The sequence below is a fragment of the Canis lupus genome, chromosome 7 (assembly GCF_011100685.1).
Source record: "Canis lupus familiaris isolate Mischka breed German Shepherd chromosome 7, alternate assembly UU_Cfam_GSD_1.0, whole genome shotgun sequence".
Lineage (NCBI taxonomy): Eukaryota > Metazoa > Chordata > Mammalia > Carnivora > Canidae > Canis > Canis lupus.
In genome coordinates this window covers 53,050,069-53,075,961 of record NC_049228.1, presented here as the reverse complement: position 1 = coordinate 53,075,961, position 25,893 = coordinate 53,050,069, and the positions used below count along the sequence as shown (strand labels likewise).

The 25,893-nt window shown below is 37.2% G+C and overlaps 1 protein-coding gene across 16 annotated transcripts in view; it reads left to right on the top strand.

The window, feature by feature from the left end:
• KIAA1328 (protein hinderin) overlaps positions 1 to 25,893 on the top strand; it is a 377,583-nt gene that overhangs the window by 283,636 nt on the left and 68,054 nt on the right. For all 16 annotated transcript variants that reach the window (XM_038543408.1, XM_038543400.1, XM_038543406.1 and 13 more), the window contains one exon: positions 18,415 to 18,602. In XM_038543408.1, coding sequence (XP_038399336.1) covers positions 18,415 to 18,602 — 188 coding nt within the window. The remainder of the gene's footprint in view (positions 1 to 18,414; positions 18,603 to 25,893) is intronic.

The window sequence follows — 25,893 nt, the reverse complement described above, 5'->3', positions numbered from 1 at the left end:
TTTTCCTATTCTTGCCATATTGCATAGGCTTGAACTTCCAATAAAATATTGAATGGAAGTGGTTAAAAAAGACATTCTTGCTTTCTAAAGGAAAAGACATTCAGTAATTTATCAATAAATATTATATTAAATATAGATTTTTGGTAGATGCTCTTTATCAGATTGAAATAAGTTCCCCTTCCTAGTTTGCTGCGAGTTCTTATCAGAATTTTAGCAAGTGCTTTTTCTGCAATTATTGATATAATTGTATGGTTTTGCTGCTTTATTCTTTTAATGTGAGTATTTACATGGATTTTTTAAAGACTTTATTTATTTATTCATGAGACATATAGAGAAAGAGGCAGAGACATAGGCAGGGGGACAGGCTCCCTGTGAGGAGCCCGATGTGGGACCACCAGGATAATGCCCTGAGTGGAAGGCAGATGCTCAACCACTGAGCCACCCAGGTGTTCCAACATGGATTTATTTTTATATATTAAGCCAGCATTGCATTTTGGAAAAAACTCATTTGGCCATGATACATCTTGGCCATGATACACTTTTTTATATATTGCTGGATTTTATTTGCTAATATTTTATTGATGATTCTTATGTCTGTGTTCCTGAGGGATACTAGTTTATAATATTCCTTTATTTTAATCATTTAATCAGCTTTTGGTATCACACAGTAACATAAAATGTGCTGAGTATTACCTCCTATTTACCAAAAGCTTGCGTAAGATTAATAATATTTCTTCATTAAATATGATCAAATTTACAAGTGAGGCTATCTGGTCAGTTTTCTTTGTGGGAATGTTTGATTTTGAATTCCATTTCTTTAATAAATATAGGGCTATTCATATTTTCTGTTTCTTCTTGAGTCAGTTTTAACAAGTTACATTTTTCAAGAAATGTGTGCATTTGGAGCAGAAATCATGAATAGACATTTTTCCAAAGAAGATATCCAGATAGCTAACAGACACATGAAAAGCTCTTCAACATCACTCATCATCAGGGAAATACAAATCAAAACCATGATGAGATACCACTTCACATCTGTCAGAATGACTAAAATTAACAGTATGGATGTTCCTTAAAAAGTTAAAAATAGAATACCTTACAACCCAGAAATTGCACTACCAATATCCTTTGGGTATTTGCCCAAAGTATACAAAAATACAGATTCAAAGGTGTACATTTCACCCTGATGTTTATAGCAGCATTATCAACAATAGCCAAATAGTCCATCGACTGACTAATGGATCAAGAAGATGTAGTGTGTGTGTGTGTGTGTGTGTGTGTGTGTGTGTATACAATGGAGCGTTACTCAGCCATTGAAAAGAATGCAATCTTGCCATTTGCAACAACATGGGTGGAGCTAAAGTATATTATGCGAAGCACGACAAATCAGTCAGAGAAAGATAAATACCATATGACTTCACTCATATGTGAACTATAGGAAACAAAACAGATGAACATATAAGAAGGAGGGAAGAAGAGAGAGAGAGAAGGAAGCAAACCATAAGAGACTTTTAATGATAAAGAACGAACTGAGGGTTGATGGAGGGAGGTGGGTGGGAGTGGGCTAAATGGGTAATGGCCATTAAGGAGGGTACTTGTTATGATGAGCACTAGATGTTATATGCAAGTGATGAATCACTAAATTCTACTCCTGAAACCAATATTACACTATATCTAAGGAAGTAGAATTTAAATAAAAATTTTGAGGGGAAAAAACTGTATGCATTTAAATCCCATCTTAATTTTGAATATAGTGGCATAAAGTTGCTCATGAATATCCTTAATATTCTTTTACTACCTGTAGAGTCTATAGTGATATCCCTTCTCTGATCCCTAATATTCATAAATCTAGTTTTATCTTTTTCATAGTTTGTCTTGGTAGAAATTTATCAATTTTATTACTATTTACAAAGGGCCAACTTTTGGTTCTATTTGTCTATTTCACGAACTTCTACTCTATTGTTTCCTTTCTTCTGCTTACTTTATATCTAGTTTGCTCTTCTTTTTCTAGCTTTATAAAATGGCTTATTTTATATCCTTGATTTTAAACTTTTCTAACCTAATATAGGCATTTAAAAAAATTATTAATCTATTCATGAGAGACACAGAGAGAGAGGCAGAGACATAGAGCGAGAACCAAGCTCCCTGTGGGGAGCCCGATATGGGACTCAATCCCAAGACCCCAGGATCATGACCTGAGCCAAAGGAAGATGCTCAGTCACTGAGCCACCCTGGTGTCCCCCTAATATACACATTTAAGTTATTTTCCCTCTAAGCCCTGCTTCTGTATCCCTCAAATCTTGATAAGTTATATTTTCATTCTCAGTCATTTCAAAATATCTATTAATTTCATTTGTGATTTTCTTAACCTATGGATTATTTAGAACCATGTTACATAACTCAAATACTTGAGATTTTTCTAGATATCTTGGTTTTTATTTTTAATTTAACTCCATTGTGGTCAAATTACATACTCTATAAGCTTTCATTGTCTTGAAATATATTGAAATTTATTTTATGGTTCAACACGTCTATCATGGTCAATATTCCATGTGTACTTTTTAAAAATGTATATTCTAGGGGTGCCTACATGGCTCAGTTGGTTAAGCATCCAACTCTTGATATCAGCTCAAGTCTTGATCTCAAGGTCATGAGTTCAAGACCTGCATTGGGCTTGGAGCCTACTTTTAAAAAATATGCATTCTGCTGTGGAGTATAATATTCTATACATGTCAGTTCAGTCAAATTGATTAACAATGTTCAATGCTTCTTTAGCCTACTGAATTTTTTATCTTTTTTCCCCATAACAAGAGGATGTTAAAGTCTTCAAATATGATTGTGATTTTCTCTACTTTTTCCTTTAGTCTTATCAAATTTGCTATATGTATTTTGAAACTCTATTTTAGATATATATGTATTTAGGATAGTTATGTGTATCTGGTGATTTTCCGCTTTAATCGCAATGGCATATTTCTCTATTTCTGGTAGTACTTTTTTTCTTAACATCCATTCTATTTGATGTTATATAACCACTTCAATTTTCCATGTGTACTATTTACATGGCACATATCCTTCCATCTAACCTTTTATGTCAATATATTTATTCTTTCATATTTAAATTGTGACTCTTGTAAACAACATACAGTTTACATTCTGCATTTTTCTCTCTTTAATCTGACAATTTCTTCCATTTGACTTTGAGTGTTCAATTTATTTAAATTTAATTTAAGGACACCTGGGTGGCTCAGTTGGTTAAGCATTTGTCTCAGGTCATGATCCCAGAGTCCTGGGATTGAGTCCTGCATTGGACTCTATGCTCACCGGGGAATCTGCTTCTCCCTCTCCCTCTCCCCCTCCCCCCTGCCCATGTTTTCTCTCTCAAATAAACAATTAAATCATTAAAAATAAATTTAATTTAATAATACTATCAGATTAAGATCTAACATTTTGCATTTTGTTTTTCCTTTCTATTAATTCTATCCATTCTTTGTTCCTCTGTTTCTTCTTTTCTACTTTTTGAGGGGATTTGTGGGGAGAATAATAAAATTTTTCTCCATTTTCTTTTTTAATTCCTCTATTATTTCATTTGCTATCCGTTTTTGCATTTTTGTTAGTGATTCCTGTAGGGACTGCTGTATGTTTCCTTAACTTACTAAAGTCTACATGGTACTAATACTGTGACATTTTATGGAAAACATAAGAACTTATTATTGCATAACTTATTTACTTTCTTATTCTTTGTGATATTATTGTCATATACATTACAGCTTAGTGCATTATAAATCCCATAATACAGTGTTACATTTTTTGCTTTAAACATTTATATATCTTTTAATGACATTAAGAGAAATGTAAGAATATATACGCTTTTAGGAGCACTTGGGTAGCTCAGTCAGTTAAGCATTTCACTCTTGCTTTCAACTCAGGTCATGATCTTTTTGGTCATGGGATCCAGCTTGTCATTGGGCACTGCACTCAGTGCGGAGTCTGCTTTAGTTTCTCTCTCCCTTCCCATCTACCCTTCACTCCTGTTTATGCTCTCTCTGTCTCCCAAAAATACATAAAAATAAAATCTTTTTAAAAAAAAAGAATATATATGGGCACCTGGGTGGCTCAGCAGTTGAACATCTGCCTTTGGCCCAGAGCATGATCTCGGGATCCTGGGATCAAGTCCAACATCACACTCCCCTTCTAGAGCCTGCTTCTCCCTCTGCCTATGTCTCTGCCTCTCTCTCTTTGTCTCTCATGAATAAATAAATCTTTTTTAAAAAAAGAATATATAGACTTTTATATTTATTCATTTATGTACTATTTCTGATGCTTGTCATTTCTTTCCATCCATCCAGGTTTCTATCTAATGTCATTTTTCTCCAACTTGAAAACATTTTAATATTTCTTATAGTGCAAGTCTAATGACAACAAATGTTCTGTTTTTGCTTATCTGAAAATGTTATTTCTCCTTCATTTTGTTTGTTTTTGAGAGGGGTGGGGAGGGACAGAGGGAAAGGTGAAAGAGAATCCTAAGCAGGCTCCATACTCAGCACAATGTTTTTTATTCTTTCAGTACTTTAAAAGAATACTGTTCTACTTCCTCTTGCCTTCCTTGTTCTGATAAGAAGTTACTGTCAATATCACTATTCTTTTTTATGTAATTGACATGTTTATCTAGTTGCTTTAAAGGTTGTCTTTATCTTTGGTATTCAACAGTTTGACTATAATCTGTAGGTCAAGTTTGTCATCAAATTTGGGAAATATTCTGTATTATTTCTTTAAAACATTTTTTCAAACAATTTTTTCATCTCACTCTCGGTCTCTTTTTCTGCAACTTTAGTTATATTTGTTAGACAGCTTAATACTGTCTATAAATTCCTAAGACTCTGATTATCTTTCTTTAACAATTTTCTTCTCTGTGTTCTTCAAATTGGATCATTTATATTAATTCTTGGATCTTTTATCTCCTTTTTTTCAATTTTTATTTTAATCACTGTGATTTTCAGCTCACCTGGTTCTTTTCTAGAATTTCTCTCTCTCTCTTTCTCTCCTGTAACTGTCCATCTGTTCACTCATTAAAACTGTGCTTTCCTTTATGTCCACCAACATATAAATCTAATAGCTAATTTAAATGGAATTTTAATCTGCCCAAGTCCAACATCTGGGCCATCTTTTGGTTTATTTTCATTGATTGATTTTTTTTCCCCTTTAACTGTGGGTCACACCTTTTTTCTTTTTTGTGTTTGGCAATTTGTATTTTATCCTGGATATTATGGATGATGCAGTTAGAGATGTGGATTTTATTATTCTCTGATAAGTGTTGATTTTTGTTCTTCTCAGCAACTGAATCACTTGCTAGTCACCTTGAACTTGGCTAGGCTTGGTTATTTATATGCTTTGTGAGGCAAATCTCTGGAAAGTCCAAGGTGTTTTCCAAGCTCTTCTACATTGGTAAGACTCAATCTCCAGATTCTTTCCTCCCTATGTATTTTGTCATAGCTAGTATTTAGGATTTGTTAGAGGTTTATAATAAAAAATTTGTCTAGAATGTGAACCTTTTGGTTTCTCAGCTGAAGTCCATGACATTAACAGTACCTTTTCATTCTTTGCCAGAACTTTGGATTTCTCCCAACATTATCCAATTCATAATAATTCCATATTTCTGTTCTGTTTTCAACCTTCTAGCATCCATTCTGTGGTAGGTCTTGCAGTCAAAAAGAAAACAAGCAATAGAGAAATCTACAAGCTAAAAGTTGATGCTTTGAAAATATAAATAAAATTTGCAAGTCGTTTCAAGATGATCAACCTATTAGAGAAATTACAGCATCAGGAATGAAAAAGATATCACCATGGATTCTAACAATATTTTTTAAAGTAATTAAGGAATATTATGAATGATTTCTTGCAAGCACATTTGATAACCTAAATGATACAAATTCCTTGAAATTGATAATAAACCAAAATTGTTACATAAAAAACCCCAGAAAATCTGAATAGTCTTATACCTGTTGAGGAATTTAATTTTTAATCAAGAAATCTCCTACAAATAAAACTAGACTTGTCGGATGCCTGGGTGGCTCAGCAGTTAAGCATCTGCCTTTGGCCCAGGGCGTGATCCTGGAGTCCCAGGATTGAGTCACATGTCAGGCTTCCTGCATGGAGCCTGCTTCTCTCTGCCTGTGTCTCTGCCCTTCTCTCTCTGTGTCTCTCATGAATAAATAAATAAAATCTTAAAAAGAAAAAAAACTAGACTTGTGAATTCTACTCAACCTCTAAAGAAGAAATAATATCAATCTTAATGCAGATTCTTTCAGAGACTAGAGTAGGTTTTTTCAGCCTTGCCACTATTGACATTTCAGATCACACAGTAATTTTTTGTCAGGGCCATTCTGTGCTTTGCAGATTGTTTAATAACATCCCTGTCTTCTACACAGTAGGTGCCAATAGCATCCCACCTCCACTTTGTGACAGTCAAAAACCTCTGCAGACATTGGTAAATAGCCTCTGTGTAGCAAAATTCTCACCTCTACCCCTCTTAAGAACTATTGGACTAGAGGAACAAAGAACTTTCCCAACTCCTTTTGTGAGACCTAAGACACCTAAAAGCATTAGAAGAAAAGAAAATGACAAGGTAATCTTCCTCATGAACATAAATGCAAAACAAAAAAAAGTTTCTTAATAAAATATTAGCAAATTAAGTCCAGGAATATATGAAAAGGATAATCCAGTTTAACCAAATACAGTTTATCCCAGGAATGCAAAATTGGTTTAACATTTGAAAATCAATGGGATCTGCCATATTAACATAATAAAGAAAAAAATCCAGTGCCTCAAATAGATGCAGCAAAAGCATTTAACATAGCTCTTCCAATGTTCATACATTATAGGGAGAAAAAAATGGCCTGTCATTAAACTAGAAATCTGATAGAGGGGATGGACAATGAATGATACATCTCTTTAGTGATGAGCACTTTGAGGAATAAGGGAAGAATATCCACGATTAGCACTTCTATTTACATTGTACTGGAGTTCCTATTTAGTGTGATCAGGCGATAAAAAATACTGGAAAGAAATAAGTAAAACAGTCTTTATTCTCAAATAGTATGACTATCCACGTAGAAATATCCTAAAGAAGCTACAGAAACAAGCTCTAGAATTAAGTGGATTTAACACACTCACAGAATTTGAGTTCAAGATCAACATAAAAATCAATTTTATTTCTGTATAATGCAATTAGCTATCATATAAGAATACATATAAAACAACAATTGAATATAAAATTAAAAGAAGCAATTACAGCAACATAAAAAGCCATTAAGTACCTAGGAATAACAAAAATATATACAAAATCTCTAAACTGATTGCTATAAAATACTACTAAGATAAATTCAAGAACTCTTAAATAAATGCACAGAATGATATACCATGTTCTTGAATTGGAACCTTCAATATAGTTAAGATACAAATTTTTTCCAAATTAAAGATTAGATTCAATGTAATTTTACTTAAAATACAAGCTACTGTTATAGAAATTGACATTCTAAAATTTATATGAAATATGAAGGACCTAGAATAACAAAAACAGTCTACTTTAGAAGACTAAATTGAAAGACTTGTGAACCTAATTTTAGGTATGTTAATTAAGTTATATAATCAATACAGTTTCATATTCACATTAAGATAAACAGGTCAGTGGAACAGAATGGAGTCCAGAAATACCCATACAGTTATATTATATGTTCAGTTGCTTTTTTTTAATAAATTAATTTTTTATTGGTGTTCAATTTACCAACATACAGAATAACACCCAGTGCTCATCCTGTCAAGTGCCCCCCTCAGTGCCCGACACCCATTCACCCCCACCCCCCGCCTTCCTCCCCTTCCACCACCCCTAGTTCGTTTCCCAGAGTTAGGAGTCTTTATGTTCTGTCTCCCTTTCTGATATTTCCCGCACATTTCTTCTCCCTTCCCTTATATTCCCTTTCACTATTATTTATATTCCCAAAATGAATGAGACCATATAATGTTTGTCCTTCTCCGATTGACTTATTTCACTCAGCATAATACCCTCCAGTTCCATCCACGTTGAAGCAAATGGTGGGTATTTGTCATTTCTAATGGCTGAGTAATATTCCATTGTATACATAACCACATCTTCTTTATCCATTCATCTTTTGATGGACACCGAGGCTCCTTCCACAGTTTGTCTATTGTGGCCACTGCTGCTAGAAACATCGGGGTGCAGGTGTCCCGGCGTTTCATTGCATCTGTATCTTTGGGGTAAATCCCCAACAGTGCAATTGCTGGGTCATAGGGCAGGTCTATTTTTAACTCTGTGAGGAACCTCCACACAGTTTTCCAGAGTGGCTGCACCAGTGCACATTCCCACCAACAGTGTAAGAGGGTTCCCCTTTCTCCGCATCCTCTCCAACATTTGTGGTTTCCTGCCTTGTTAATTTTCCCCATTCTCACTGGTGTGAGGTGGTATCTCATTGTGGTTTTGATTTGTATTTCCCTAATGGCAAGTGATGCAGAGCATTTTCTCATGTGCATGTTGGCCATGTCTATGTCTTCCTCTGTGAGATTTGTGTTCATGTCTTTTGCCCATTTCATGATTGGATTGTTTGTTTCTTTGGTGTTGAGTTTAATAAGTTCTTTATAGATCTTGGAAACTAGCCCTTTATCTGATACGTCATTTGCAAATATCTTCTCCCATTCTGTAGGTTGTCTTTTAGTTTTGTTGACTGTATCCTTTGCTGTGGAAAAGCTTTCTATCTTGATGAAGCCCCAATAGTTCATTTTTGCTTTTGTTTCTTTTCCCTTTGTAGATGTATCTTGCAAGAAGTTCCTGTGGCCAAGTTCAAAAAGGGTGTTGCCTGTGTTCTCCTCTAGGATTTTGATGGAATCTTGTCTCGCATTTAGATCTTTCATCCATTTTGAGTTTATCTTTGTGTATGGTGAAAGAGAGTGGTCTAGTTTCATTCTTCTACATGTGAATGTCCAATTTTCCCAGCACCATCTATTGAAGAGACTGTCTTTCTTCCAATGGATAGTCTTTCCTCCTTTATTGAATATTAGTTGACCATAAAGTTCAGGGTCCAATTCTGGGTTCTCTATTCTGTTCCGTTGATCTATGTTGTCTGTTTTTGTGCCAGTACCATACTGTCTTGATGACCACAGCTTTGTAGTACAACCTGAAATCTGGCATTGTGATGCCCCCAGATATGGTTTTCTTTTTTAAAATTCCCCTGGCTATTCGGGGTCTTTTCTGATTCCAGACAAATCTTAAAATATTTTGTTCTAACTCTCTGAAGAAAGTCCATGGTATTTTGATAGGGATTGCATTAAACATGTAAATTGCCCTGAGTAACATTGACATTTTCACAATATTAATTCTGCCAATCCATGAGCATGGAATATTTTTCCATCTCGTTGTGTCTTCCTCAATGTCTTTCAGAAGTGTTCTATAGTTTTGAGGGTATAGATCCTTTACCTCTTTGGTTAGGTTTATTCCTAGGTATCTTATGCTTTTGGGTGAAATTGTAAATGGGATTGACTCCTTAATTTTTCTTTCTTCAGTCTCATTGTTAGCGTATAGAAATGCCATTGATTTCTGGGCATTGATTTTGTATCCTGCCACGCTACCAAATTGCTGTATGAGTTCTAGCAATCTTGGGGTGGAGGCTTTTGGGTTTTCTATGTAGAGTATCATGTCATCGGCGAAGAGGGAGAGTTTGACTTCTTCTTTGCCAATTTGAATGCCTTTAATGTCTTTTTGTTGTCTGATTGCTGAGGCTAGGACTTCCAGTACTATGTTGAATAGCAGTGGTGAGAGTGGACATCCCTGTCTTGTTCCTGATCTTAGGGGAAAGGCTCCCAGTGCTTCCCCATTGAGAATGATATTTGCTGTGGGCTTTTCATAGATGGCTTTTAAGATGTTGAGGAATGTTCCCTCTATCCCTACACTCTGAAGAGTTTTGATCAGAAATGGATGCTGTATTTTGTCAAATGCTTTCTCTGCATCTATTGAGAGGATCATATGGTTCTTGGTTTTTCTCTTGCTGATATGATGAATCACACTGATTGTTTTACGAGTGTTGAACCAGCCTTGTGTCCCAGGGTAAATCCTACTTGGTCATGGTGAATAATTTTCTTAATGTATTGTTGGATCCTATTGGCAAGTATCTTGTTGAGAATTTTTGCATCCATGTTCATCAGGGATATTGGTCTGTAATTCTCCTTTTTGGTGGAGTCTTTGTCTGGTTTTGGAATTAAGGTGATGCTGGCCTCATAGAACGAATTTGGAAGTACTCCATCTCTTTCTATCTTTCCAAACAGCTTTAGTAGAATAGGTATGATTTCTTCTTTAAACGTTTGATAGAATTCTCCTGGGAAGCCATCTGGCCCTGGACTCTTGTGTCTTGGGAGGTTTTAGATGACTGCTTCAATTTCCTCCCTGGTTATTGGCCTGTTAAGGTTTTCTATTTCTTCCTGTTCCAGTTTTGGTAGTTTGTGGCTTTCCAGGAATGCGTCCATTTCTTCTAGATTGCCTAATTTATTGGCGTATAGCTGTTCATAATATGTTTTTAAAATCATTTGTATTTCCTTGGTGTTGGTAGTGATCTCTCCTTTCTCATTCATGATTTTATTAATTTGAGTCTTCTCTCTCTTCTTTTTAATAAGGCTGGCTAATGGTTTATCTATCTTATTATTAATTCTTTCAAAGAACCAACTCCTGGTTCTGTTGATCTGCTCCACAGTTCTTCTGGTCTCGATTTTGTTGAGTTCTGCTCGAATTTTAATGAGCTCTCTTCTTCTGCTGGGTGTAGGATCTATCTGCTGTTTTTTCTCTAGCTCTTTTATGTGTAAGGTTAGCTTTTGTATTTGAGTTCTTTTCAGTTTTTGAAGGGATGCTTGTATTGCGATGTATTTCCCCCTTAGGACTGCTTTTGCTGCATCCCAACGATTTTGAATGGTTCTATCTTTTTTTTTTTTTTTTATTAATGATAGTCACAGAGAGAGAGAGAGAGATGCAGAGACATAGGCAGAGGGAGAAGCAGGCTCCATGCACCGGGAGCCCGATGTGGGATTCGATCCCGGGTCTCCAGGATAGCGCCCTGGGCCAAAGGCAGGCGCCAAACCGCTGGCCACCCAGGGATCCCTGAATGGTTGTATCTTCATTCTCATTAGTTTCCATGAATCTTTTTAATTCTTCCTTAATTTCTGGTTGACCCTTTCATCTTTTAGCAGGATGGTCCTTAACCTCCACGTGTTTGAGGTCCTTCCAAACTTCTTGTTGTGATTTAGTTCTAATTTCAAGGCATTATGGTCTGAGAATATGCAGGGGATGATCCCAATCTTTTGGTATCGGTTCAGACCCGATTTGTGAACCAGTATGTGGTCTATTCTGGAGAAAGTTCCATGTGCACTTGAGAAGAATTGTATTCAGTTGAGTTTGGATATAAAGTTCTGTAGATATCTGTGAAATCCATCTGGTCCAGTGTTCATTTAAAGCTCTCGTTTCTTTGGAGATGTTGTGCTTAGAAGACCTATCGAGGGTAGAAAGAGCTAGATTGAAGTCACCAAGTATAAGTGTATTATCTAAGTATTTCTTCACTTTGGTTATTAATTGGTTTAAATATTCGGCAGCTCCCACACTCGGGGCACATATATTGAGGATTGTTAAGTCCTCTTGTTGGATAGATCCTTTAAGTATGATATAGTGTCCCTATTCATCTCTCACTACAGTCTTCGGGGTAAATTTTAGTTTATCTGATATAAGGATGGCTACCCCTGCTTTCTTTTGAGGACCATTTGAATAGTAAATGGTTGTCCAACCTTTTATTTTCAGGCTGTAGGTGTCCTTCTGTCTAAAATGAGCCTCTTGTAGACAGCAAATAGATGGGTCCTGCTTTTTTATCCAGTCTGAAACCCTGCGCCTTTTGATGGGGTCATTAAGCCCGTTCATGTTCAGAGTTACTATTGACAGATATGAGTTTAGTGTCATCATGATATCTATTCAGTCCTTGTTTTTGTGGATTGTTCCACTGAACTTCTTCTTAAAGGGGAATTTTAAGAGTCCCCCTTAATATTTCTTGCAGAGCTGGTTTGGAGGTCACATATTCTTTTAGTTCCTGCCTGTCTTGGAAGCTCTTTATCTCTCCTTCCATTTTGAATGAGAGCCTTGCTGGATAAAGTATTCTTGGTTGCATGTTCTTCTCATTTAGGACCCTGAATATATCCTGCCAGCCCTTTCTGGCCTGCCAGGTCTCTGTGGAGAGAGGTCTGCTGTTACCCTAATACTCCTCCCCATAAAAGTCAGGGATTTCTTGTCTCTTGCTGCTTTAAGGATCTTCTCTTCATCTTTGGAATTTGCAAGCTTCACTATTAAATGTCGAGGTGTCGAACGGTTTTTATTGATTTTGGGGGGTGATATCTCTATTTCCTGGATCTGAATGCCTGTTTCCCTTCCCAGATTAGGAAAGTTTTCAGCTAGGATTTGTTCAAATACATATTCTGGACCTGTGGCCCTTTCGGTGCCCTCGGGAACCCCAATTAAACATAGGTTTTTCTTCCTCAGGCTGTCGTTTATTTCCCTTTATCTGTCTTCATGGTTTTTTAATTGTCTGTCTCTTTTTTCCTCAGTTTCCCCCTTTGCCATCAACTTGTCTTCTATGTCACTCACTCGTTCTTCTACCTCGTTAACCATCGTCGTTAGGACTTCTAGTTTGGATTGCATCTCATTCAACTGATTTTTAATATCTGCCTGATTGGATCTAAATTCTGCAGTCATGAAGTCTCTTGAGTCCTTTATGCTTTTTTCTAGAGCCACCAGTAGCTGTATAATAGTGCTTCTGAATTGGCTTTCTGACATTGAATTGTAATCCAGATTTTGTAACTCTGTGGGAGAGAGGACTGTTTCTGATTCTTTCTTTTGAGGTGAGGTTTTCCTTCTAGTCATTTTGCTCAGTGCAGAGTGGCCAAAAACAAGTTGTATTGGGAAAAGGAGAAAAAGAGAGGAGAGAAAGAAGGAAAGTAAGGAGAAAAAAAAGGAAGAAAAAAGGAAAAAAGAAAAAGAAAGAAAGGGGAAAAAAAGGGTGGGAGAAGCAATCAGAAATCCAAAAAAAAAAAAACCACGGGGGAGTATCTTCTGATTCTGTATACTTAAAAGTACAGAATCCCTTCACAGAATCCCTTCACTTCCCCTGGAACTTGTCCGTCCAGCTGGTCTTCTGGGGGAGGGGCCCGTTGTGCCGATTTTCAGGTGTTAGCACTTGGGGGAGCTGCTCTGCCCCCTGCCTCGTGCAGGGCTCAGTGGGGGTTGTTTACCCTGTGAGGCCGCAGGAGGAACAGCCCCAGTGGCGGGGCCAGCTCTGGAGCTGGATTCAGCTCCGGCAGTAACTCCGGAGCTCTCCGTCTGCAGGGCCTGGAGGCTCCGGGGCGGGGCCGCTGATCTGCTCAGCTCGGGGCAGGAGCGTCCTTGCGGTCCTGGGCCCTCCCGGCCTCTGCCTGCCCCGGGAGGAGGCCGGATCCTGGGCTGTGTCCCGGCGCCCAGTGCTCCGGGGCCTGCGCTGTTGGATTCGCGCTCCCGCCCCGCAGCCCCCTCCGCGGAGCCGCCGCCCGAGCCCCTCCGAGCTGCTCCGGGACCCGCCATGCGCGCTGCAGCCCTTAGGGAGCTCGGCGCACTCTCCTGGGCATGCAGGTGTCTGTTAGTGTCCCAGGGAGCCCGAGGGCATCCCCGCCCTCCTGGGTCCTGCTCCAACTCCCTGCGAGCCCCTTTCCGCCGGGAAGGTCGGTGCAGCTCCTGCGTCTCCGGGACGGGGCTCTCCTGTCCTGGGGACACTCACCCCGGCCTCAGCCCGGCTCCTCGCGGGGCCCCTCCCCCTTGGAGGCCTTTTGTTTCTTTATTTCTTTTTCCCCGTCTTCCTACCTGATAGAAGCGCGAACTCTTCTCACTGTAGCGTTCCAGCTGTTCTCTCTTTAAATCTCAGGCCGAATTTGTTGATTTTCAGGATGATTTGAAGGTTATCTCGGTTATTTGGTGGGGACAGGTGACTTGGGGACCCTACTCTTACGCCATCTTGCCCCTCCTCCTGTTCAGTTGCTTTTTGACAAAGGTATCAAGCAAGTCTGTGTAGAAGGGAGTCTTCAAAACTAATATTGGATATAGATATGGAAAAAAATAAACCTTGATGCCTACTTCACATCATATCCCAAAACTAATTTGAGCATACAGTGTTAGAGCCTGATTCACAGAGGGGACAGCTTGGCACAGAATACAGAGCTTGTGCAGGGTGGGGACTGTGCTGGTGTTGGAGCTTGAAACTTGATCTTCAGTTTGCTTAACCCTCCCAATAAAATCCGAAACCGAGATCAAGTTCTCAGGCTGCTTTCTGTGCTTTTACATCTGTGCACCTGAGCCTTGACACAAATTTATGATTTCTAATTGTTAGGCCTTCAATATTTGTTTTAAAGATTTTATTTATTTATTTATTTGTTTGTTTATTTATTTGACAGAGAGAGAGAGAGGCAGAGACACAGGCAAAGGGAGAAGCAGGCTCCATGCAGGGAGCCCAGTGTGAGACTCAATCCAAGGACTCCAGGATCACCCTGAGCCGATGGCAGACGCTAAACTGCTAAGCCACCCAGGGATCCCCTAGGCCTTCAATATTGCAGGAATTTTTTTCCTTGTTGTTGGTCGGTTTTATCTTGAATTCCCTCAATACATACTCCAAATCTTCACTTCATTCCTCAATACCCATTTCTTTCATTTACAAGAATGAATTTACCTCCTCCTTCCCTGAGAACTTTGACAGTGAAGCATATACTTCCTCAATTCTGTCTCAACCTCACTCTAAAGTTAGCCAGCCGACTAGCCAAACATATGGAGTTATTAATCCAATTGCTTTCTTGAAATGTCTTCCCAGATGTTTCATAAGTACTTCAGGCTACATTAATTTCTCCCACCTTCCCAGTCCTTCCTTTCTGTATTGCTTATACCCCCAAAATTCTGCCATTCTCACTACCTTTTCCCTTCACTTTTCATTCACTCATTGAATTCTACCAATTTTAAATACTAAATATGTTTTTTAAACAATTTCTCTTCATTTTCTACAACTGCTCCTCTCTCCCAGACCCTCATCATGTCTCATCAGAGCTATTTCAGCAGCCTTCTGACTCATCCAACTTCTTATAGTCCCTCTTTTAAGTGGCCTTGTCCAGGATAATTTTTTATGAATTCAAATTGGATAATGCCACTTTTCCCCTTGGAGCCTTCCAGTGACTCTCCCTTGCCTATGAAATAGAGCTCAAGCTCCTTCATATGAAGGCAAACCTTTTATGATCTGACCTATCTCTGTCTCTCCTGCTTCACCTTCACTTATCCTCAAAATATATTTTACTTGTTTACTTGTTTACTTGTTGGTATATTTATTCAAAGTGTTCTCTTTTTTCTGCTTAGAACATTCTTCTGTCCTTCCTTATCACCTGCTTATCCTCCTCCAAGATTTAGTTTGAATGCTTCCAGAATTTACCCTCAGTAAGAGATAGGTCCTCTGCTGAGGACCTATGTGCTCCCATTGATACCCTGTATATCCTGAATCATAGCATGTTTCATATAGTATTAAAAATGATCTGTTTCAGAGGCACCTGGATGGCTCAATTAAGCGGCCAACTCTTGATTTTGGCTCAGGTCATGATCTCATGGTCATGAGATGGAGCCTGGCGTTGAGCTCCATGATCAGAGCAGATTCTGCCTGAGGATTCTCTTTGCCTCTTCCTCTACCCATCCCTCCTCCCACTCTCTTACTCCCTCTCTCTATAAAAGAAATAAATAAACCTTTTTTAAAAATGATCTATTTCAGTGTCTCTTTCGACTACTAAAATCATTTTGAGAATAGGAACCAGGTCTTGCTTGTGTTTGTATACTTATCACCTAGCATACAATGTACTCAATAAATATTTATTTTTCATGTTTGCCCACTCTAGACCCATAACACATTATCAGGCCTTATAGAGTATGTCCTCAATAAATATCTGATGAATATATAAAGGAATTGTTGATTTAGTAATTTATTGGATAGGCACAAGGAAAACAGAATTTGAGATGACTGATACTTTTCATATAAGTGACTAAGAGAATGGTGATGTCATTAAATGAAAATGGAAGCATGGAGAAACTAGTTTCAAGATAAATATAATGCCATTGCTTTCACATGAATTGCTTTGGGAAGTTATGACAAGACATCCCTTCACAGCTTTCTGGTAAATAGTGGATCAGATCAGCAGTTTTAGAGAGCACTAGGGGCTAGATGAATCTATTTAGAAATCATAATTGAAAATACAGCGATGTGGCAAGAATCACTAGAAAGTGCTAAGTGGGGGAAGAAGAAAGAAAAAGCACAGACTCTTGAGGAATGTCTGAACTTTTAAGGGGAAGGAAGTAGAAGTGTTCCCAGTAAAAGAATCTGAGTAGAAGTCTCCTAAAACTGGAAGACCAGTCTTGATAACATACTATGATGTCCAAGGTAAAAAGTTGTAAGAAAGGAGTCAATTGAAGTGAAGTGATCTAGTAAAAAGACTGCTGAAAGAGAAAAGGACACCAGATTTGCTCTTTAAAAAATAGTTTTAGTAGGTATGTCTTTTAAAATCGATTACTATTTTCTAGAAGTTTGGCAGAGAAGGGAAAGAGAGAGGAGATGATAATGTAGAGGAGATGGTAAAGGTTTTGTTTTTTAGTTTAAAAAATACATGCCTATTAGAAGAAATGAAAACATTCAGAAGCATATAAATTAAATTATAAAAGCTATTCCCTCAGTCACTCTATTTCTGCCTCTCAGGTTTGGTGTATATTCATGAAGAACTTTAAAAATATTTTTATGTATTTTTGTTTTTACAAAAATGAGGTCATATTGTATATTCCATTATTGCAAATTGCTTGCTTATTTGCCTTGTTTGTTTGTTTCCTTTTATGTCATGAAGTTTATTTGTATGTCATGAAGTTTCTCCACAATAGTATAGAGAAATCCCTCATTCTTTTTAGTGACTGAATAGTGTTCCTTATAATGGGTGTACCAAGTTTATGGGGTTTTTTTTACTCATTCTTCTATTGAATGATATTTGCTACAGTTTTCCCCTGTTACAAGTAGTTCTGTAATGACCATCCTTGAACAGATATTCTCATGCTGTTGTTTATCTAATTCTATAGGATAACTTCTTAAAAGCAGAATTGTTAGGAGGTAGATGCATTTTTGTTTTGTGTTGACAAATAACTCACCAAAAGGCTATACCAATTTGCAGTTTGTCCAATAATGTATTACAATGCTCTTGTCCCTGCACCCTCACTGACACTGAGTATTATACTTTCCCACCTAAGAGAAGAGTTTCTGAGATTAGTAATGGATCCAGTAATACTCTGTCAGCTTATTCTTATTCTTATTTATTTCTACAGATATTCTGGTTCTTATTCTTATCTGTCAGCTTATCACCTCTGCTTCTGGAGAGTTTAAATGTCTTAATATTTAGACTCTATGAGTAAACATCTCTCTCTCTCTCTCTCTCTCTCTTTTTTTCTATTTACTTTAGCTCTCACATTGTTTTTGGGCATGAAAAAGACAAAACCAAAGTGTCCTGAGTCTGTGGTGAATTAAAATGTAAAGGAAGAAGCTGGGATATGTCATTGAACATTTGTCCCTAAAAAACAAAATGTTAAAAAAAATAAAAATAAAAATAAAAATAAATTTTAAAAATAAAAAATAAAAAAATAAAAAACAAAATGTTCTAAGAGGAAATGTGTTAATGCTGGGAACACAGTTTATTAGAGAGAAAAACATATGTACATGTGTTTATTTTCATTAAAATTCCTTTTATTCCATATTTGCCTTGCTGACTTTATAATGAAATTATGTGAGGACAGGGACCAATTATTCCACATGCACCATTGTACTGCTTCTTACGTACTCTAGGCACATAATAAATACTGTAACAATTGAAAATGAGAAACACAAATGCATTTTGAAGCAAATTGGTGATATTTTAATCCCTAATGTTCAATTTTAGTACTTGGAAACATTTTAGCTATGCAAGTCTTGTTTTAGCATACTTTTTATTTCTACAGATATTCTGGTTCTTAGTCATACTCTGTGGCTTTATTAGCAGTTTCATGGGTCTGAGTCTCATTTCCCGAACTCCAAATATAAGCTTTTTGAGGATAAAGACCATTTCTTCTCCAAAATTATTGTGACAAGATACAAAATAGACCTTTGGTAACTTATTCAAATTATAATTCAATAAAAGATAAGAAGAAAAAGAAAGTTCTTACTGCCATGAATTACATTTCAACTTACGCTGAATTTATATGCCTTCATATAATCATGCACCTCCCATCTATGCTCTCTATAGCTCATTCATGTTTATTCTTTTTAGTTTATTGAAGTCAAAATGTGATGGCTGGCTGCTGGGACCATCATCATCCATCAAAAAATACCAAGAGTCCACAAGCAGTGTTGAGAATAGAAGGGAAAAGAAGACAGTTGGGTTTCAACCACATACAGAAGATGATACAGACATGATATGGACATGTCAAAAGAAAGATACATATCAACCCCTAAGAGGTAAACTTAACATCTCTAAGTAGCAAAAGGAGAAGCTCTTCTGGGGCCAGAGGTTGCTGGTGGGTGCTAGCCATGTTGAATCACTCCAGGTGATTTCAACAACCTTAACAAGAGTTAAGTTTTTTACCAATTGACATGTGCATGCAAGGCCGCAGGTGGCACATCTGCTAGATCACTGAATCACATCAGCCTTTCTCTTAATATACTGTTATAAGAAACTGTCCAATATGTCCCTCTTTGCAAGCAGCAAACTGTAAGGATGATTCAATCATAAATGTAGTTATAGACACAAAATAATGTTCAAACTGAGTAAAGAAGACAGGAAATTGAATATAAATTTCTGCTAAGAGAGTAAACTCCAACAACTACAGTTAATTCTCAAATAACTAGAAATATGGGAAGGGTGGAGGAGAGGACATAGACAATTCTACATTGTGGCTAAAATAGAACTTCATAAGTCTGAAATATATATTGCCTAGCAGTCTTTTAAGTGCCAGTGATTCTTCCTATTTTAGATGTCACAGATTTTTTTTTTTTTTTAAGATTTTAAGTAATCTCTACACCCATTGTGGGGCCCAGACACAGGCTTAAGATCAAGAGTCACATGCTCCACCAACTGAGCCAGCCAGGTGCCCCAGAGGCCACAGATATTTTAAAAGAAATCAATTATAAAATAACTGTGAAACATTGAGCTAAGTGGTCAAATTTAATTGTGTTTCCTGATTGTTTCTGGAGTGGCTTATGGCTTAACCTCTCCTGAAATTATCAAGGGAAGGACTTCACAGAATGTAGCAAATCTGAGCTTCATTGTCCATAGAGATGTACGGAAGAAAGAGCCACAAAAAATCTTGGAGCACTGTCTGCTCACACTTCTTTCCAAGGTATCTCTCTTATCTGCTCACAACCATTAACCCTGACATCCTTCTTTTTTTTAATTTTTTTTTTTTATTTAAGTTTTAGGTAGTTAACATACAGTGCAGTATAGTATTGGTTTCTAGAGTTTTTACTAGTGATGAAACTAGTGATTCATCACTAGTAGAAACAGTGATGAACTAGATGAAACTAGATGAAACATCAGGGATTCATCACTTACGTACAACACCCAGTGCTCATCACAGTGCCTTCCTTAATGCCCATCACAGATCTAAACCATTCCCTACCCACCTCCCCCAGTTGGCGTTCTCTGCCTAAGAGTCACTTATGGTTTATCTCCCTGTCTCCTTCCTCCCTGCCTTTCCCATATATTCATCTGTTTTCATTCTTAAATTCCACATATGAGTGAAATCATATGGTATTTGTTTTTCTCTGACTGACTTATTTCATTTAGCATAATACACTCTACCTCCATCCACGTATTTACCTGTTTTTTTTACTGGGCTCACACCTGCCCACCTCTGGAGTTAAGGAACCAAGTTTTCATAATCTCTCTAGGCACTCTTCCATTTATTTGTGTGAAAAATGGGCAATGCCTTATTAGAAGATCTTGTCTCATCACCTGCTATCTTTGTCATGATTTTTGGTTTTAATTATGGTTGATCTAGAAATTGTTTAATCTTCTCCCAAATAATTGAGAGATGCTAATTAGTCCAAGCCTCAGAAGAGAAACTATCCACATCTTGAAACAAAAATAAGTACATTTTATTTGACATGAGGTAGAAGTTCTGCAGACCTCCAGTGCATTAGGACAACTTAGAACTTTTGTCTTTATAGACTTTGCTACCGGAAACAAAAATGAGATTGAGGAGACTTCATATCTTTTTTTTTAATAATAAATTTATTTTTTATTGGTGTTCAATTTGCCAACATACAGAATAACACCCAGTGCTCATCCCGTCAAGTGCCCCCCTCAGTGCCCACCAACCGGTCACCTCCACCCACCACCCTCCTTCCCTTCCACCACCCCTAGTTCATTTCCCAGAGTTAGGAATCTTCCATGTTCTGGAGGAGACTTCATATCTGAGATACAATCTTCTTTACATTCTCTGTTAGTCCTTGAGAGATGGGAAACTCATACTCTCTTAGTCATTGCACTTTGGAGAATAGAGAACCAATCAAAATGGTGTGGTGGTTACACTGCAAGTCTTAACATAGTTTTCTGTTAACTTGTCAACAAATTTGTGTTGTGTGCCAACACTAAAATAAAATGGCAAAATGAGAAAAATATAGTATAATAGCAAAGGGACAAATGACTTGTGTTATTGGTTAAGACTACAGCCACATTAGAAGCCTGTGGTTGAAAAGGCACTTTGAGAAAGGTACCATCAGGCCAGCCCTTACAGTGGTGAAAGTTAATCTCTCCCGGGTCCAGCTACGGAAGCTATAAGCCTGGAAAGGGCTTGTGTCCAAAAAAAATCAATTTCTAATTTGAAACAAAATCATTTTTGACTAACAGGGGTTCAGAACCCATTACTTTTGCTGTATAGTCTGCTGACATTTCAGCACTTTCTGTTGTGCACAATGAATCCTAATAGTCATTTTATAATGTTGCTATACCAATCAATTTAACCAAGACAAAGCTGTTACAATTCTGCAAAGTTTTCAGGAACAGTTTTCACTCATGGTTTTATTTTTTTCATTAGCTTTTTTCCTTTTTTTTTTTTTTTTTGTGGGGAAAGATTGAGTGTTGCAGTGAAAAAAAATAGAAACTCTCTCATCTTTTTAAGAGAGTTTTGTTTTAAGGTGTTCACAAGAATAACTTTTTTTTTTTTCTACTTATAAGAAAGCCTGTCATGTAAGGAGTGCCTGGGTGGCTCAATAGGTTAAGCATCCAGCTCTTGATGTCAGCTCGGGTCATGATCTCAGGATCACAAGTTCAAGCCCCACATCGAGCTCTGAGATGAGCATGGCGCCTTCTTAAGATTCCCTCTGCCCCTCTCTGCCCTGTTAATCCACTCACATTTTCTGTCTCTCTTTTTCTCTCTCTCCCTCTCTCCCCTTCTTTCTCTTTATTTAAAGAAAAAGAAAAAGAAAAAAAAGAATGTCATGTATTTTTCTCTTCTTTTATGCTAATATGGAGCCATTGGCAAAATTACAGTATACCTGATCACCGAGGAGCTGAAGTTGCCCCTTGAAGTCATTCTGCCCATTATAGAGCTGGTATGCAGATTACAGGACAGGGCAGTTACTGCATTGGCATTTACGATGGCACCCAACCAGATGGGAGTCAGGCTTTTCAAGGTGTGCTGCAAGGGGTTTGGACACCCTGTTTATCATAAGGCCAGTGACCTAGCCCTAATAACCTCAGTCACACTGTTTGGTTTGCATCTCCTTAATTGCTTTCTTTTCTTTAGTGTGTCTAAATTTTTTAACATACTTTTCTTCTTTGTTTCTTGTGTTGTCTTTAATCATGAAGTACCACATAGGATATTTACTGCAGGACCATTAATCTTTATTATCAGTCTCTTCATCTACCTTTTTCTATCCTCCTCATCATTCTGCCAACTTTATTGATACTAAATGTATTAAAAAAAAAAAGATCTGACTCTTGTCTCAAGAAAGAACCTTGAGATCATACAGTATTGCCAGAATTACACTTAAAATATTACACTGAAAATATTGTTTTTCAATCATCAATGCTTGTAATAGTCTATTTTAGTTGCCTTTATTGAGCTATGTGGAACAAGGAGACATTACTTAGGAAAATATAAACTTGAGTCAAGAACTTTTAAGCCAAACGCACAAATCTGGAAACACTGTTCATTCCTTTTTTCCTCCCTACTCAGCAGTGTGTTTTTTTTTCTCCCAGCTTGCCTTGAACCACCCTTTTCTTATCAATCACTGATTCCCTTTCATGAGAGCCCTTGAAGCTGAGGGCATTTTTTTCTGTGTTGCTGACAGGCTAACAGACACCATGAGGCCACTGAGCAGACATGTTTCAGAATCGAAATGTTAGACCTCAGGGCTTGGCATTGCCCACTTCTAAGTGAGGCTGTAAAGCCATGCCAAAGCCTCCTACTATGCTTAGAGCGATGCCTGTTTATCCTTTTTCACAGATCTCTGGATCTTCTTAAAACTTTCAAGGGAGGCTGAACCTAAAGTAATTTGGATTTAACTGATGGTATTGACTACACCCTCCATTTTGTCTTTGGGCTTTTTTATACTATATAATATACAGCAGCTCTCACTGATTGATGGTCCCTGAGGGGCTCCCAAACACATTTTTCCTTTACTGAAAGAGGATTATTATAGACTCATCTAAAATGAGAAATAATCTTTGAAGTTCCTAGTTTTTCCTCTAGGTAAACCTGTGCTTGCAGTGATATCAGTGTTCTGTGTAGTACATAATGGACTAATATAGGTGATGTGATTAAAGAAATAAACAAGTTGGAGTATCCAAAGTATAGAAGCCATTTCCATTTTGCCTCTAAGAACACTTTTTTATGTTTCTTTTGTTATTAACATCACCATCATTAATGTATGTTTAATCAGTAGTAAAGGTATGACAAAATATCACCTCTGATTCCCAGAAGTCTGAGCTAAAAGATTTGTTAAAAGTTGATGTCTTAATCAACAGAACACAGAACATAAGCATAATATAGGGCTATGAATAAACCCAGATGTGTAGGTTAAATTGTCCTGCTTAGTCCCCTTTAAAAAGGAATTCAAATGCAAGGCCAGCGTTAAGAGTTGAAGTTACTGTATGAAATATTGTCACTTAAACCAGAAACTCTACATTTCCCATCCTCTATAACAGAAATATCTCAAAATAGTATGTAATTTACTTATTTTTTATATTTTGTATCTTCTCCCACTAGGATATGACCACTCCATATTTTACTCTTGTATCCCCATAAAAACATTGCCTAACATGTAGTAAGTACTCATTATATGTTTCTTAAATGAATTAGTATATATAGATACATTTATAGAGAGAGAAATAGATTTTTCTTTCTGTGTCTTTGCCCCGTTTCCCAGCCATAAAGGTCTAATCAGTTAGACCTTTTGACCTCAGTACCTACTGTGATTAAGAAATATATATGCTCGGGATCCCTGGGTGGTGCAACAGTTTGGCGCCTGCCTTTGGCCCAGGGCGCGATCCTGGAGACCCGGGATCGAATCCCACGTCGGGCTCCCGGTGCATGGAGCCTGCTTCTCCCTCTACCTGTGTCTCTGCCTCTCTGTGTGTGTGTGTGTGTGTGTGTGTGTGTGTGTGTGACTATCATAAATAAATAAAAATTAAAAAAAAAAAGAAATACATATGCTGTCCCTTCAAAGTCCTTATTGTGATTGATTGGCAATGTCAAAGAGATGTCAGTCGAGTGTGGTCTTAAAAACAGCACTGAATCAGAATCAAGAAACCTGTAGGGTTTTTTAATTTTTCTTTTATTCTGATTGAGATTTAATTTATATATGGTAAAATTAAATAGGTCTCAACGTATAGTTTGATAAACTTTGCAATTGTATATACCCATACAATTAAGATATAGTACATTTCCATTCTTCATGAAAGCTCATTCATGTTCCTTTCTAGTCATTACCCCCTAAGGCATCTCTCCTAGGTTTGTACATGGGTGCCTTCTGTATCCTCATGTGGCCTTTTCCTATGAGCATACATTCCTAGTGTGTCTCTTTTTTTTAAGGACAAAGGGTCATAATAGATTATTAAAGGTCAACCTTATGACCTCATGTAACCTTAATTACATCTTTCAAGGTCCTATCTCCAAATGCAGTCACATTCTGAGGTATACTGAGGGTTAGGACTTCAACACTTGAATTTGGACGGGGTAGGGGAGCACAATTAAGTCTGTAACAACTACTTTTTTTTCTAATCCTTATGCTTTTTATTTCTTTTTCTTATTTTATTATACTGCCTAGGACTTCTATTACAATGTAGAATAAAATGGTAAAAGTGAACTTCCATAAGGAAGTCCTGATCTCATGGGAAAGCAATCTTCTACCATTTAGTATGATTTTAGCAGTAGGTTTCTTTGTAAATGCTCTTTATCAGGTTAAGAAAGTTCCCTCCTCATTTGCTGAGAGTCTTTATCATAATGTGTTGAATTTCATAAAGTCTTTTTGATATACCTATTGAGATGACCATGAATTTTCTTTATTCTGCAATTTGATAGATTACACTAATCTGGAAATATTGGTATATAATACTTTTCTTTGTAATGCCCTTGTTAAGGGTTGGTATCAGAGTTATGCTGTGTCATGAATAAGTCAAGAGGATGTCAGCAAAAATGGTGGAGTAGGGACTTCCAGAGGCACCCCCTCAGTTCCCAGAAATAGTGAAAATACTGGCAAAACTGCCAGAATCAGCCTTAACAGAACTCTGAAAGGCAGTGAAAAATTAATAAAAATCAAGCAAATGCTTAGCCAGCAAAAAACTGAAACATGGTAGGAGAACTCTGTGGAATTTTAATTTAGCTCTATCCCATTCCCATCCCCAGCATGACAGCATTCTTGAAGTTGGCATCCTATGTTCCAAGTATGAGCATCTGTGCCAGAGGAAACAAAACGGATCTTGTTCTCAAGGAATTCTATTTTTGTCTTTCACGTGTCTATTTCCTAAAGGATTAACACAAGGTTTTTCCTAAGGCTGAACTTTCTCAGAACAGAGAGGCAACCACATGTGGGATATTCCTTGCAAACATTAAAAACCAAATGAACCCACCACTGTTGCCTGAAGGAAAAAAGTAATAGTTGAAACAAAAACAATAGATCAAAAACCAACAACCAAAGAACCAAAGGTGAAATGGACAAATTCCTAAAAACACACAAACTACCAAAACTGACTCAAGAGCAATAGGAAATCTGAATAAACCCAAACAAGTAAAGTGATTAAGTCAGCAATCAAAAACTTCCCAAAAAAGACAAGCCCAGGACCAGATGGCTTCACTGGTGAAATCTACCAAATACTTAAAGAATTAAAATGAATCTTTCTGGAACTCTTCCAAAAAAATAGAAGAAGGAGGAACACTTCTTCACCCATTTCAAGCATTACTTTGATGCCAAAGCCAAAGACATCACAAGAAAACTACACACCAATATCACTCATGAATATAGATGAAAACTCCTCAACAAAATACTAACAAAACTGAATGCAGCAGCATATTAAAAGAACTACATACCATAATCAAGTGAGGTTTAGCCCAAGAATGCAAAGGTAATTCAACATACAAAAATCAATCAGTGCAATATAACGTATTAATAGACAGAAGGCCAACTTACTTGGTAGAGCATGCAGCTTTTGATCTTGGGATCATGAGTTCAAGCCCCACATTGGGCTTGGAGCCTACTTGTAAAAAAATAGAATAAAGGGGGGAAAAAGCATCAACCCAACACAGAA